This window comes from Cyanistes caeruleus, chromosome 1, assembly GCF_971803275.1.
Source record: "Cyanistes caeruleus chromosome 1, bCyaCae1.hap1.1, whole genome shotgun sequence".
Lineage (NCBI taxonomy): Eukaryota > Metazoa > Chordata > Aves > Passeriformes > Paridae > Cyanistes > Cyanistes caeruleus.
This window is the reverse complement of record NC_141701.1, coordinates 148,391,545-148,404,636: the sequence shown is the minus strand read 5'-3', so window position 1 is coordinate 148,404,636 and position 13,092 is coordinate 148,391,545. Positions and strand designations below refer to the sequence as shown.

General features: G+C 41.8%; 1 protein-coding gene across 1 annotated transcript in view; it reads left to right on the top strand.

Moving 5' to 3' along the window:
• Positions 1-13,092, top strand: part of OXSR1 (oxidative stress responsive kinase 1) — an 87,641-nt gene that overhangs the window by 25,815 nt on the left and 48,734 nt on the right. The window contains exon 3 of the mRNA XM_023921902.2: positions 2,918-3,026. Coding sequence (XP_023777670.2) covers positions 2,918-3,026 — 109 coding nt within the window. The remainder of the gene's footprint in view (positions 1-2,917; positions 3,027-13,092) is intronic.

Sequence of the window (13,092 nt, the reverse complement as noted above, 5' to 3'; positions counted from 1 at the left end):
GAAGGCTGTCTCTCATCACTGAAGCCATGGAGTGTCAGGGGTGTTGGGTGGAAGAGCTGCTTATCACTCACTGCATCTGTGGATGGTGTGGGGGTCTGTATCAAATGACCTATGGATGTCAGCAGTGAGGGAATAATGCTACTTTTCCACCTTAAAACTTGTATAAAGCAGCGGAAATAAGTTCTTACAGAGGTGTGGAAATCACTGAGATTTTTATTAGCAGTCTTCCAATATAGTTTTGATGCTGGGGAATATATGGGAAGCACAGTTGTAACTCTGTTATCTGGGGATAGCAGTCTTATTAGGAAGAGGAAACCTTTACCTGCTGTGACTTTGTTGTCTTTGAAGAGCCGCAAACTCTCCCCAAAGCTTTGGGAGTAGTAAAGCTGAGCTTACTACACACAAAGTGGCTGTTGCTACATTTTATCACTTCCTACTGTAAATACGCTTTGGAGCAGAGCTGCCCAGTGATCCTTGAGTGGGAATCCTGCTTTAGCTATGTCCCTTCAGCCCCTGCATTTATACTGCTGGAGCAGACTGTGAATGTATGACAGAATTGGCTTGGTTTCAGTTATGCCAGGAAGCATTTTAACCACAAAGCCCCTGTGATTTGCCACTATCACTTAAAACAATTGTATGGGTTGAGCTTTCAGGATGTTGGTACCCTCTTTGGGAGAGGACAGGAACCAAGCTTTGATGTAGCCAGTGTGAGATTAGCCTAGAAAACTGCTGAAAATGAAATGGGGGTTTGTGGGTGGGAGGCAAAGTCTGCCTGGCTGCTGCTCCTTCTGATTGGTAATAATGTAAAAACACTGAAAATCGTGGGCTGTGATGCAATTAATTATTCAGAGCTGTGCTACACTGTGTGAGAAATGGATTAATCTGCCTCTATTACATGTCCACTGGCTAACAGAGGTGTTTAATTGCACAGATCAGGTTTGTGATTATTTATTTTTCCTCTTTATGCTTTGGTGCACATGACAGATTTGATTTTTTTTTTTGCTGTGTTTCCCAGCAGATTGTGGTGGTGAATGAGAGAGGAAGTTCTTTCAAAATAATAATAAAATGGTAACTGTCACCAAATGCCTGAAAAATTCTGTAGTACACGGCTGCTTAAATGGCAAAAATCTGATCTAGATCTAGGATTTTAAGTAAATTTGGTCCAGACTTTGTCTTATTGCCTCCTGTAGTCCAGTAGCATACACAAATATATATTAAATATGCAGTGTTTGTATATATTTCTCATATTACTCTCTTGATCTCCCAGGGAACTGCTTCAAAATACTTTGACCAGTCTAGCTGAGAAAATATAAGGCTAACTGCTCTAGATACTTTTTGAGAGTGGTGGATTTGGGGCAGGTCTGGCTGATGAGATGGATTACCAGTCCTGCTTGCTGCTTTCCACCTTGTTTTCCTCTGGTACCACTTGATCTTCTGTAGTATATTTTGTCAGAGAGAACTACGGAGAACCACAGAAAAACTCCACAGTTGCTGATTTATTTCCTTTGTGAAAAGTGACTTGACACAAGTGAAAGTTTGCAAGGAAGGGAGCTGGAGCTGTCAGAGCAAGAAAAATATATTGTTTTAGGCTATATTTATTTTCACAGAGTGTTTTTTAGTCAGAGTATGCTACATGGAGATGAATAGCTTATTCCCCACTCTTCAAGTATCCTTTCCTGTTTAGAAGGATTCTCCTTTAATCTGCTTGTTAAGTTTCCTGGAAAGCTGGTGCCTCTCCTGGGGAAACAGAAAGAGGAACCAATTGCTTTGGATTCCTCAAATGCACCTACTCCCTGAAAAGCAGTGCTAAGTGGATAAATCAACATGAGCCTATTCCTTTGGAGCTGTGATTGCCAGCTCAGGCTTTGCCAAGGGGAAGCAGTGGCTTTACTCTGAACTCGGTCACAAGCAGAGCTCTGTACAGGAGCAGAAGGAAAATGTGCTGCATTTGTGGGGTGTCCTGGGCACAAGTGAATTATTCTCAGAGCTCTCCCTTAAGTACTTCAGTACCAGGGAAGTCTTGTGTTTAGAAGCAGGGAAGGATCAGGGGGTAGGAGGGCCCTTGCTCTCCTCCTTGCTTGTGTCCTGTGCAGGAATGCTGTAATTGAGAGCAGAAGTTCAGGGTATGAGGGGATGAGTGTCTGGGGTGGGTACAATTTGTCAGGTTGGGGACTTGGCTGAAGCACAAAGGCTCAGCTGGATGCAGTGCAGGGTGCCAGGCTTGGCTCAGTGGATGGCATTTGTCTATGGACAGCCAAGAAACTGTGAGTCTTTTTGTCCAAACTGGTGATTTGTGCTTGCATAATGAAATTGGTCAGTGTTTCCTGTGGTGTTATTCTCTCCATAACCTGGAAAACCTCAACCCATAACCAAAACTAAGACTAAGCACAGTCAAAACTGAAAACAATTTAATATCTCAACATATTATTGTCCATATCATATTGTCCTCGACTGCTAGTAGCTACTGACTTTGTAATCTCAAAGTGATCTCTCTCCTTGTCCAGTGTGACAAAGGATATGGCTGTCCTTTGTGCCTTCAACCTAATTGAGCTAACCCATCTGCTTTCTTGTTGGGAAGAAACATTAGGAGTGAGAGGCCTTTTATCCCCAGAGGCCAGTATTTCCCTTTCTCATCCAAGTGATAGTCTTCAACAGATTAAGCATCTGTTGCATAGTGTTTTACTGAGAGAAGGAGTCAGCATGAACTTCCTAGGTCACAAATCAGGTTGAATTTTTGGGAATACTCAGCTTTAGTATGATGCAGCCTGAATGTTTAGCATATTTCTGGATTTTCTACATTTACCTTCTAGGTATCCTTTTTCTTTGCACCTTCTTTGTGTCTTGAGGAAGATAACTTCTGTGCCCAAGGAGCAATTATTGCTGTGTCCAACTGCTAATGTTTTATTTTTCTCTACAGAAAGAAATTCAAGCCATGAGTCAGTGCCACCACCCCAACATTGTATCTTACTACACATCGTTTGTGGTGAAAGATGAGCTTTGGCTGGTGATGAAGTTACTTAGTGGAGGTGAGTGGTCCAATTTCTTTACCCTAAAGGCAACTTTAAAACCTGTCCTCTCCTTCTTCTCTCCCTTCTTTACCTCTTAAGGTTCCCACCTGTGAATTAAAACATTTTGTGGAATTGTAGCATTGTTTAGGTTGGAGAAGACCTCTAGGATCAGAAAGTCCAACCATGACTCCAGCACTGCTAAGCTGGTAAAACCCTGTCCCCAAGTGTCACATCCACACGTCTTTTAAACACCTGCAGGGATGGTGACTCCACCACCTCCTCAGACAGCCTGTTCCACTGCTGAACAACCCTTTCATGAAGAAAGGTTTCCATATCTGCCACTACCCTAAAGTAAATATTCTCAAGTTTTATGGTCTTCTAGGTGAAGAAATGTTTCCTGCTATCCAATCCAAACCTCCCTTGGTGCAACTCGAGGCAGCTTCCTCTTGACCTACTGCTTGTTCCCTGGGAGCAGAGCTCAACCCCCATCTGGCTGTCCCCTCCTGTGAGCTGTGCAGAGCCAGAAGGTCCCCCCTGAGCCTCCTTTCTGCCAGGCTGAGCCCCTTTCCCAGCTCCCTCAGCTGCTCCTGCTGCTCCAGACCCTTCCTCAGCTCTGTTCCCTTCCCTGGACTCTCTCCAGCCCCTCAATGTCTTTCTTGTCACCAAGTGCCCAAAAGTGACTCCAGGATTTGAGTGCTGGGAGGATAATCCCTGCCCTGGTCCTGCTGCCACACCATTGCTGACACAGGCCAGGCCCTCTGGCCTCACTCTGGCTCATGTTCAGACACTGTCACCAGCACCCCCAGGTCCCTTGCCACCAGGCATCTTGCCAACCATTCTGTAAGAATAGTAAAATTTGATTTCAACACATTGAGCTCAGAAAGAGCTTCTTGTGTTATGTCCTTCTTCAGTAACACCTAACTGGCTTTTGAAAATCACTGCCTGGTTAACACAGAGCCAAGGAAACTTCCCTTTTCTGGATTTTTTCTCTCAGGCACTGGAGAAACAGAGTTTTTTTTTTGAGAGAGTTTGAAAATTTTGTATCAGTAATGTTTTATTTCAAGTCATAATATTTTCCAGGATCTCTGTTTAAATTACAGTTGAGACAAGAAATGGAATCGAGTTCTGGATGATAACACAAAGGGCTGTTGCTAAATCCTGGGCCTGTCTTTAGGAAGACTTCATTTTCCTGGCACTGCAGTGAAAAAGAATTGAAAACTGAAAAAAAATAATAATAATAATAAAAAAAAAATCCCTATTTTCTTGCTTTTAAAAAAACCTCAACCTGGCTTCTCTGTTCTTGGCTTAATTTTGTAGATTATAAAATGCCAGGAGATGATGTGGAAAAATCTGGCTCAAACTGTTTGCATTTTGCACAAGAGCTCAACAATGACTATAAAACATGTCTCTTTGAAGGTGTTCCTTAGAGAATTTTAGCAGTTCTCTTGGGGGAAATCAGATTCCATGCCAACCTGAAGTCTGTCTTAAAGGGTTTCAATGTTCCATGTGCTCATGTGTCATTAAGCAATACCCTGTTTTCTTAGAGAGACATGTAACAGGTCATTAAAGATGTGTTGAAAAGAATCCCCTGCCAGCTTATAGCAAGAATGTTGCTGTGTGTATAAAAAGTGTATCTATGGGAAAGTTTCCACAACACCAGGAAATGGCATTTCAGGGGTGCTGGAGAGGCAGCAGCAATGGGTTTGGCCTTTTCCAGGAGAGTACGCAACCTCTTTGAAGAAAATGCACAGCTGCCTCTGTCACTTCACAGCAGTTTTCTGTCAGAATCGAGTCATGAGGAGGCTCATCCTTGAACCTCCAAGTGCTGTCTCTGTTTGTTCTCAATTCTGTGTGGAGGTGGGTTTTTTTTGTGTAAAGCTGGCGAAAAGTCAGACCATCATTATCAAGGCACCACAGATGTAAAGGCTACACTGGAAAATTTCTGGAAAAATAATTATTGCTTCAGAACCAGCCTCTTGCTGGTGTGAATGATGACCTGCTTCTCATTTAATATTCCCTTTGAATGGGCTTTTATATTCTTCAGTCTGATAATTGACCCTTGTGCAGTTCTGGCATTCAGTGGGGGACTTGCAGTAAGGTAGTGCTAGGAAATGTTCCTGCTTCTTATTCTGTTGCATATGTTGAAAAGTAGGGTCATACAGTAGAAGACAGACCAGTAAGAGTGTAATTCTTCCCTATCCTCAACATTTCTGTGAGTCAGTGTTAAATTTTCTCACTTAAAAGGAATCATTTGAAGGCTGGAGGAATTGCTAAAGGAAATAGAAAGACTTTGAGAATGACCTGTCACTTCTAAGCAGGAGGATATCTTATAAGGTATTTTTCAGCTGCTTTCTTTTTTATATTTTTTATTTCATACTTTTTTTATATCTGCACTTCAGGAATGTCTTATTAGATCTCATAGGCAAATTCTACAGCACAATTTTAAGGATGGGGGAAGAAACTTGTGATTGGAGCTTTCTGACTGAAGAGCTTTTTCATTCACTTTTAATGAGACTATTTTCAGTTGTTCTTAGGCCTAGTGATTTATGTAACAAGAGACACTTCTAAAACTGCCTCTCATTCCTCTGAGCTTAGTTCTTATCAGTAATAAAGTGGCTCGTTTTGCGGTCATCTGTCAGCCAGTGGGAAAAATAATGATCTCGATTTCTCAACAGGAAAAAACTTTGAGCTGGTTTTTAAACCAGAAAACAAAAGCAAAGAAAAAGCCTTCCAAAACAAAACCAAAAGCAAACAGGCAAACAAAAAATTCTTCACCAAAACAGAATACAGCCTAACACTTTAATTTTGTTTAGCTGTTCAAAAAGATTTGTACATCTCAGTAAGTACATATGAAATACATTCTGATATCCATTCTGTATCTTGATCATAGCTTTTGTACTTGAGAATTTATTCTGGGTAAAGTTCAGCATTTTATTGCCTGTTTTCTGTCAGTGTATGCTGGTGTGTGATTTCAGGCTGAAGCTAGTTTTAATTTCACCCTACAAAGGCTGACCTTATTAATTTGATAAACAGCCCACAAAACAGCCCAATCTGTAATGCAAGCCTTTTTTGTTGTTGTAAAGTGCAATTTAAGTTATTTTCCAGCTACAGTCTTCTGTCAAAATCCTAATGTGGTCATACATGCAAGTGTTTTAGAAATGTCTCTAAGGGAAAACGCTCTAAATCCACAAATTGCTGTTGTCTAACAGTGCCTCGCTCCCCTGACAAACAGAGGGTGCACTCAAAGGTGCCTTAATTACCTGACATTGTCACTGAAACAGAACTATTTGTCTCCAAAAGTACTCTGTTGATGGGAGATTTCTATATTTGAAAGTTGTCAGCAGCCAGGAGCTAACGCTGGGGAGCTGATGTGCATCAGAGCCCAGCCAGGCTAGTGGGAGCTGCTGCTCAGAGCCCAAAGCAGGTGTGGGGTTGCTGATGGCAGAAACGTGGCTGTGATGAGATGCAGACAAGGGGTGCTGGTGTGTCCAGTTACTGACAGCCTCTTTCAGGTCTGGTGATGTGTGTCTGTATCATGTTTGTGAAGTGTCTGCTGTTTCTGTTCCCTTCAGCAGAAATTGCAAACCCTTTTCTCTAATGATGGAAGATCTCTAGGGTTCTAAGCTTAGCAGTGTGAACTCAACACCCCAGCCTTTGAGTCCAGTGTTACTCCAAACTAAAATCCAATGGCTATTTCTAGACAACTGCTGACCTGCTCTTTGCCTCCCTGGCATTCTCCTGTCATGAATTTTACTCGTGCCTTTTTAAAGCCTGCTGAAGCCTAGTCCTGCTCTCACACTCCTGTGGCTTTTTGGTAGGAAGAGAAGCAGCTGTGCTTTTGTTCTTGTTCTTTTGCTGGTTGTGACCTGCTTGCTCTTCTAAATTCTCTTTTGCTTTTAACAAGAGCTCTCGTTTCACAGGTGACCCATGGCTGTAGATAACTATAAAACAGTTGCTCCTATGAAACAGCTGGCTCTGGTGACTTGCTGCATCACACAATAGTTTTTCCTGTTCTGCCTGCAGCAGATGAAACCTCCAAAATATTTTTAAACTGTTCAAATCCTTTAAATACTGAAACATTTCCAGATAGGGCTCTTGGGTATTCTGCCCTTTTGAAGGCTCCTGATGAAAGCTGCTAAGGAGATTGCTGAAGTAGTTAAACCTTTTATTTTCTGAAAGTTTTTAAGATTAGCTAATCAACTTCTTACTTCAACCTTTGATCTGAGGTTCAGAATGCCAGACCAAAAGAGGTAGGCAAGTCTTGGTTCTCTACCAGGGAGTTGGGACATCTTGTTCTGCTTCTGCTGTCTTAATCTCTGATCTGCCCCTTCCTAATTCCAACAGAGAGTTATGATCAAAGCATAAACCACAAGTCCTTAGAAATCTTCATGTTTATGTTGAATTATTTTCTTAGGAGAGAGATATGCTATTTTTAATTCATCTGGAGGGGTTTTGATTTTATTTGTAGAAACACAACTTAATTTCTAACAATTAAGGATGGGATAAGTCAGAAGCAGGGGACGGCAGGGATTGTATGATTGCAGAATGTAAAGTGTGCAGATACATTGCCATTCCTAACTGTAATAAGAAAAGCATGAAAAATTAGTTTGTCTTCAAATTTTATTCTATAAATGCCTTGATCACAACAGCAATAGGCTGTTTTGCTCCCTTTATTGTATTATCTTGTTTTCTGCCTTAATCTTTCTATATTTCTTCTGCATCCATGCACATGCCCTGGGGGAAGGAGGCAAGAAGTGGATGTTTCCTTACTTAGCTTTCCCTCTCTGGAGGTTTAACCAGGGTTAATGTCTCTTCCTTTGTTTTGTATAACTTGTTTCCTTTACTTTGCTACTTTCTAGCTGTATCTGTGTTTCTCAGTCCTAGAAGTACTGAATCCCAGCAGTTCTTCCTTCTTAAAGCATTTTCTTCATCTGTTTGCCAGAGACTGACAAGGTGCAGAGTTAATTCTTGTCTCTAATGACAGCCAGGCTCACTGGAACCACTGGCTAATGCTGAGATGTCTTGAAAGAGGCAGCAGTGAATCTGCCAACTCCCCCTTCTCAAAGGTTCAGTTCAGCCTGTTCAGCATCAGTGTTTGTCAGGTTTGGGGCAGATTTTGGTTCTCACAAAGTTGTGTGGTGATTCCCAACAGTGTTTTCAAGCCTATTTTTGCCAGTCCTCTAATTGCCCAATCAGTGCAGGTACTGTTACCTGCTTTTTTTATTTTCTTTTTTTTTATAGGTTGGAATCAGAGAATTAAAATTCCCCATTCTGCTTTCCAGACAAAGTTAAATGAGGAATTTTCTTTGCATTTAACTTAAAGTTTATCTTGGTTCTGTCACTTAAGTTATAATATAACATGCAAGATATGGTTTCCATAGCAACCAGCTCTGCTGTACATTTTTTCTTCCTCTGGGGGCATGTAAAATTCCAGCTGGAATACTCCTGCATTTATCTGTAATCTTGTTCCAAAGAAGCTTGCCTTTCTGCTCAGGTTTTCATGCCCTTCTCTGCTTCAGCCCCAATGTGCTGAAGCACTAAGCAGTGTCACTGATGACTGTGGATGTTTTCTTCCTCTGCAGAGGAGAAACGTCAGAAACAGGCTTCCTAAATGCCATTTCACAGGCTTGCTGGTGTAGGTGAGGTCAAGGAATCCTGCTCTGGATTTGGAACAGGAAGCCTCACTGTTTATGGTGGTTTGCTGTTGAAAGTGAATCAGTGGAACAATTAGGACTTCTTGCCCCGAGGGTGTGATTACACAGAAGTTTTCTTCAGCAGCAAAGCTGGCTTAAGGAGTTCCGGGCTCTTTGGTCTCCACCCTGCCTGGAAAACTGGATTTCCAGTTACTGCAGTGATCCCTTTTTATAGTATGGCTTGGTAAGTGGGTAAGTGGGTGCAGGGGCACAATGGTGAGGTGGAACTTTAATCTTGTTTTGTTGCTGTAGGTATCTTTGGAGTAGCACAGAATGGTGTTGAAAGAGTCAGTTTTACTGATTATGTGTGGGGTGCAAGTCAGGACATAGTCCCACACAGGACTGCTTTTGCTGGGATCCAAGACTGTCCACGGCAAGTTGCCTGCCTGGTGTCAATATCCAAAACCTGAACATCTTTCTCTTACAAGTCGTTACAGGTTGGGCTCTTTCAGCTGAGGGTAAGTCTGTGTACAGGTTCCTTCTGACTTGTGCTGTCCTTAGGAGCTACTGCATTAGCAGCTTTTGGAGCAGGCTTGGAAGCTTGTGAGTTTGAGCAGAAAACCACTTCCCTCTCAACTTCTGTGCACTTTGCACTGAGAAGTTCACTAATTCACTAAGTAGGTGCATTTCCACGACCATTGGTGTCAGAGTAGACTGAGACACTTGGATGATGAATGACAAGTCATGCAAAATGCTTTATCAGATTGTACAGTATCTCGTAGGCTTCCTGTTGATGTGCTGCACAGTGTATATTTGATGGGCAGGAATTTGTTTTAGCAGCATTTTTTCCATATCAATCACTAAATGTCTCCTTTTGTTTGTCTTCTGTTGGGCTTTGAGATCAGTTGCTCATCACCAGATTTCTTTAAACATCCTTGTTAATGACAGCATTATTTATATTTATGGTTAGACTCTAGTTCTGACCCTATTCTGTATCTTGTTTTGTCTTTTCTTGGTATGTGGCCCTTCTGGGCTTGGAAGAGCTTTCCAGTCAGCCTCAGCCAAGCTTAATTTCTTTTTTTTCCCTTCTCTGACTTAGGGTTCACCTTCCTGTACTGTGAGTCCGTACTTGCTACTTGTGAATTTTTAATGAGAAAAATCAGGAGGGAATTGTTGTAATTAAGCCTAATGCCACGCATAATACACACCAGGGTCCTTCATAGCATTATCTAAAATAGAGGTTTTATTGTAGGAAGGAGTCAAAGATATTTTGTAGTGGATTTGTTTTCTCCTTGAAAATCTTGTATCTGTTAATACAGAGCAGGATACCTTATTTCCAGTGTGAACCTCATCCTCTGGTCACTAGGTTGTGTCTTACAGTGAGATTGAGCAATTTGCACATGGAGCACAAATCCATAGTGAAACTGCATTTAAGCAGAGATCCAGCTGTGTTTGGATGTGTTCTTTCTTCCCCAGTTACTCCTAAACTGGTCTGAAGCTGGCTCAGAAGCTGGCAGTCTCTGCAGTCATGCTGGTGTCTCCCAGCAGTGTGGTCAGTTTAAGCACATCTTCTGGTGTGGTTTAGGCCCTGGTTCCAGTTCAGCTGAATTAGTTTCCAGTTAATTTTAGCAGTTATTGTATTGCTGGATTGAGAACAGGCCTTTTCCCTTTAGATTCTGATGCCCTGATCTCTTGGTCCAGTATCCTGGAGTTGGTGTGGGAATTTGTATCCTGAGACAGTGGAGGTCTTACCCTAGTGAGTGTGTCACACATGTAACTGAGACCCCTGGGATCAACTTTGCATTGAATTTATCAGCCTAATGCTGTAATCCAGTCCTGGCCTTCTAGCAGGAGGTGTTTTCCTTGACAGTGATATTCCCATGACTTCTCCTTTCAAAGTAGCTCCTGCCTTGGCTGTGGGTTTCTGTTTGGGGATTTGGTTATTCTGTAGCTCCATGCCAGGCTTCCTGAGCCAGAATGCTGGAACGCTGCATGGAGCAGTGCTGGGAAATGCACCTTGGCTTTGTTCTTTGTATTCCCTGGTGCTGTGCTTAATGAAGTTGCAGTTGAGTTGTGAGTCAGAACCAACTCCCAAACTTATTGATTTGTGAGATGGAAAAATCACAGCTTTGTGGTGCTGTGCCAGTGGTCAAGCCCTGAGCAGACAGAGAGGGATGATGCTAAGAATACTTTCTCCAGCAGAAAGGTGGCTCTTGGGTAGCTTTTCTGCTGTTTCCTCAGTGGGCATTTTGCTGATCCCTTTTTGCTGTTCTCCTTTCTGTGGAGGACTGACGAATTCCCCCACTTCTATGAACATCTCAATGTGAAAGTGGTTTTAAAATAAATGTGCTTAAAAAGTGTCAGGCAGGACTGGGAGCAGATATAGCCTGGGTGTGAATCAGTCTTTTCACAACCGGGCTGGCTCCATGCATGCCCTCTTGTCTGTCTACCTTCCACCCCCCTTGCAGGGTTAAATACAACCTCTAACTTGGCTAAATAGAGGATTTTTTGACCAAATGAATTTGAGCACCATATGATCTGCCTCCTCATGTTCCCTGAGCCCTTTGCAGGAGAAGGGAAATGTTTGTGAACAAAGTCTGCTAACAGAGTTGTGGGTGGAAAGAGGACAAAACGAGTACGTGAAGAACTACATATTTTCACTGGACTTCTAAAACAAGTGACAGTTTGTTCTCCAGATTAAGGCACATTTCAGAGGAAAAACCTGGACAGTGGATGTGGAGGGGCTTTTTTGGTGGTTTGCTTTTTTGGTTTTTTGTTTTGATTGTCCAAATTCTTGTCCAGAGTAAGAATCTTCAAAGTTAGTCAGCACGTACTCTATAAATGCGAAAATATGGTAGGCTGAAGGCCAGGTGAGTCCTCATAACACACAACAGAAGATCCTTTTCTCAGAGCATAAAGGTGATATTTCAGTGAATCTTCAACATCTGAAATCTTCAGATACTTAGCTTTTTTCAGTAAAGATACTCTTGTTCTGATGCAGAGAGTCCAATGTATGTCAAAACAACCTGGCTTACATCTGGGTGAAAACTGTGGCTGAGACCCATGTCAAAATCCACTAAACATGAGTGTGTTTCTCTGCTTGGGTAGGGTAAAGGAGGGCTGAACACTGAGTATTATTGCTTGAAATGTTGGGGTGACTTTATGTAACTTCATTAATGTTTTTTTTTTTTTTTTTTCATTTTCATCTGGGCTTTTTTTTTCTATATTTGTTAGTCTTCTGTGTTAAGATTGTGTCCTCTACAAATATCTTGAACTAAGCAAATATTTTTTGGTAAGAGGAAGCTGAAGGTGCCATTCAGGGCAACTAATTTATCCCTCAATTTATTTCCTCTGGGTTTACTGGATGTCTTGGTGCCCAGGTGAAGGTGGTGCCATTGGGCCAGAAGAGATGGAAAGTGAGAAATAGGGGCTCTGCTGGTTACATCAAACTTTTAGATGAGCTCAGCATATACTGCTTCTCCCAATCTAAGGGACACTGTGCACCCATGTAATTTTTTCCTGTGCAGTTTGAATTGTGCAAAATGATCCTTTCCACATGGTGCTTGTATTCAGACCTTGCAGCCTCTGCTTTTGTAGGAGAGTCCAAAAGGAAAATACTCTCCTAAGTGAAAGCTGATCTGCACAATTGTTTTGGCGTAGAAATTCAATTGGGATAGTTAATAAAATAAATTAAAGAGGAAGGGTTTTTTTGTGTACCTGAACCTGAAGGGTGTGAATAAAATCAAACTAAAAACATCCTCATTGTATTTTTCACTTGCTTCAGGAATTTACAAGGTGAAACTTCTAATTCTCCCATGAACCACATTCATAAGCATTTCTGTTCTTCAGATCCAAAAATAATTTTCTCTTACTTTATTGATTGTGAGTTAGGAAGAATGAACTTCTCTAAACTTTTCTAAAACTGAACTCAGCTTTTCTAAACTAGCTGAGCTAGTTCTGGGATGTTCTTTCCCTGTACATTTCCTGTTCAAAGACAAGCAAAGCTGCAATTTGTGCTCTCCAGTTGTGCCTGCTTTTCTCATTCTTTAAGAACTTCCCAGTACGGCTGACATTGTGTTGTGCTCGTAGCTGTAAAAACCCTAGCAGTCCCTATCCAGTCATTAAACCATAGAAACACAAGTTTGAAGAGACTAAATGGCACAGGCTTTGGAAAAGAGACTTGACCATCCCATGCTATAAAAATAAAAAGCAATAAAAAGTTCTGAGAAGTATCTTCAGTGCAGATGCAAACACAAAGAGGACAAACTGAGTATCTATGAAAAGCAGGGCCTTGCACAAGAGGCCTGGTGCGAGTCACTGGTTCCGTTTATTCCTGGGTGCAGTTTGAAGAAGTGGTTTGCTCTCTAAAGCCTGGTTTGTCATGGAAGATGATGTAATTCACACCATGCTTGGGAGAGAGACTAAACATGTTTCTAGGGAAGGATTTAAGC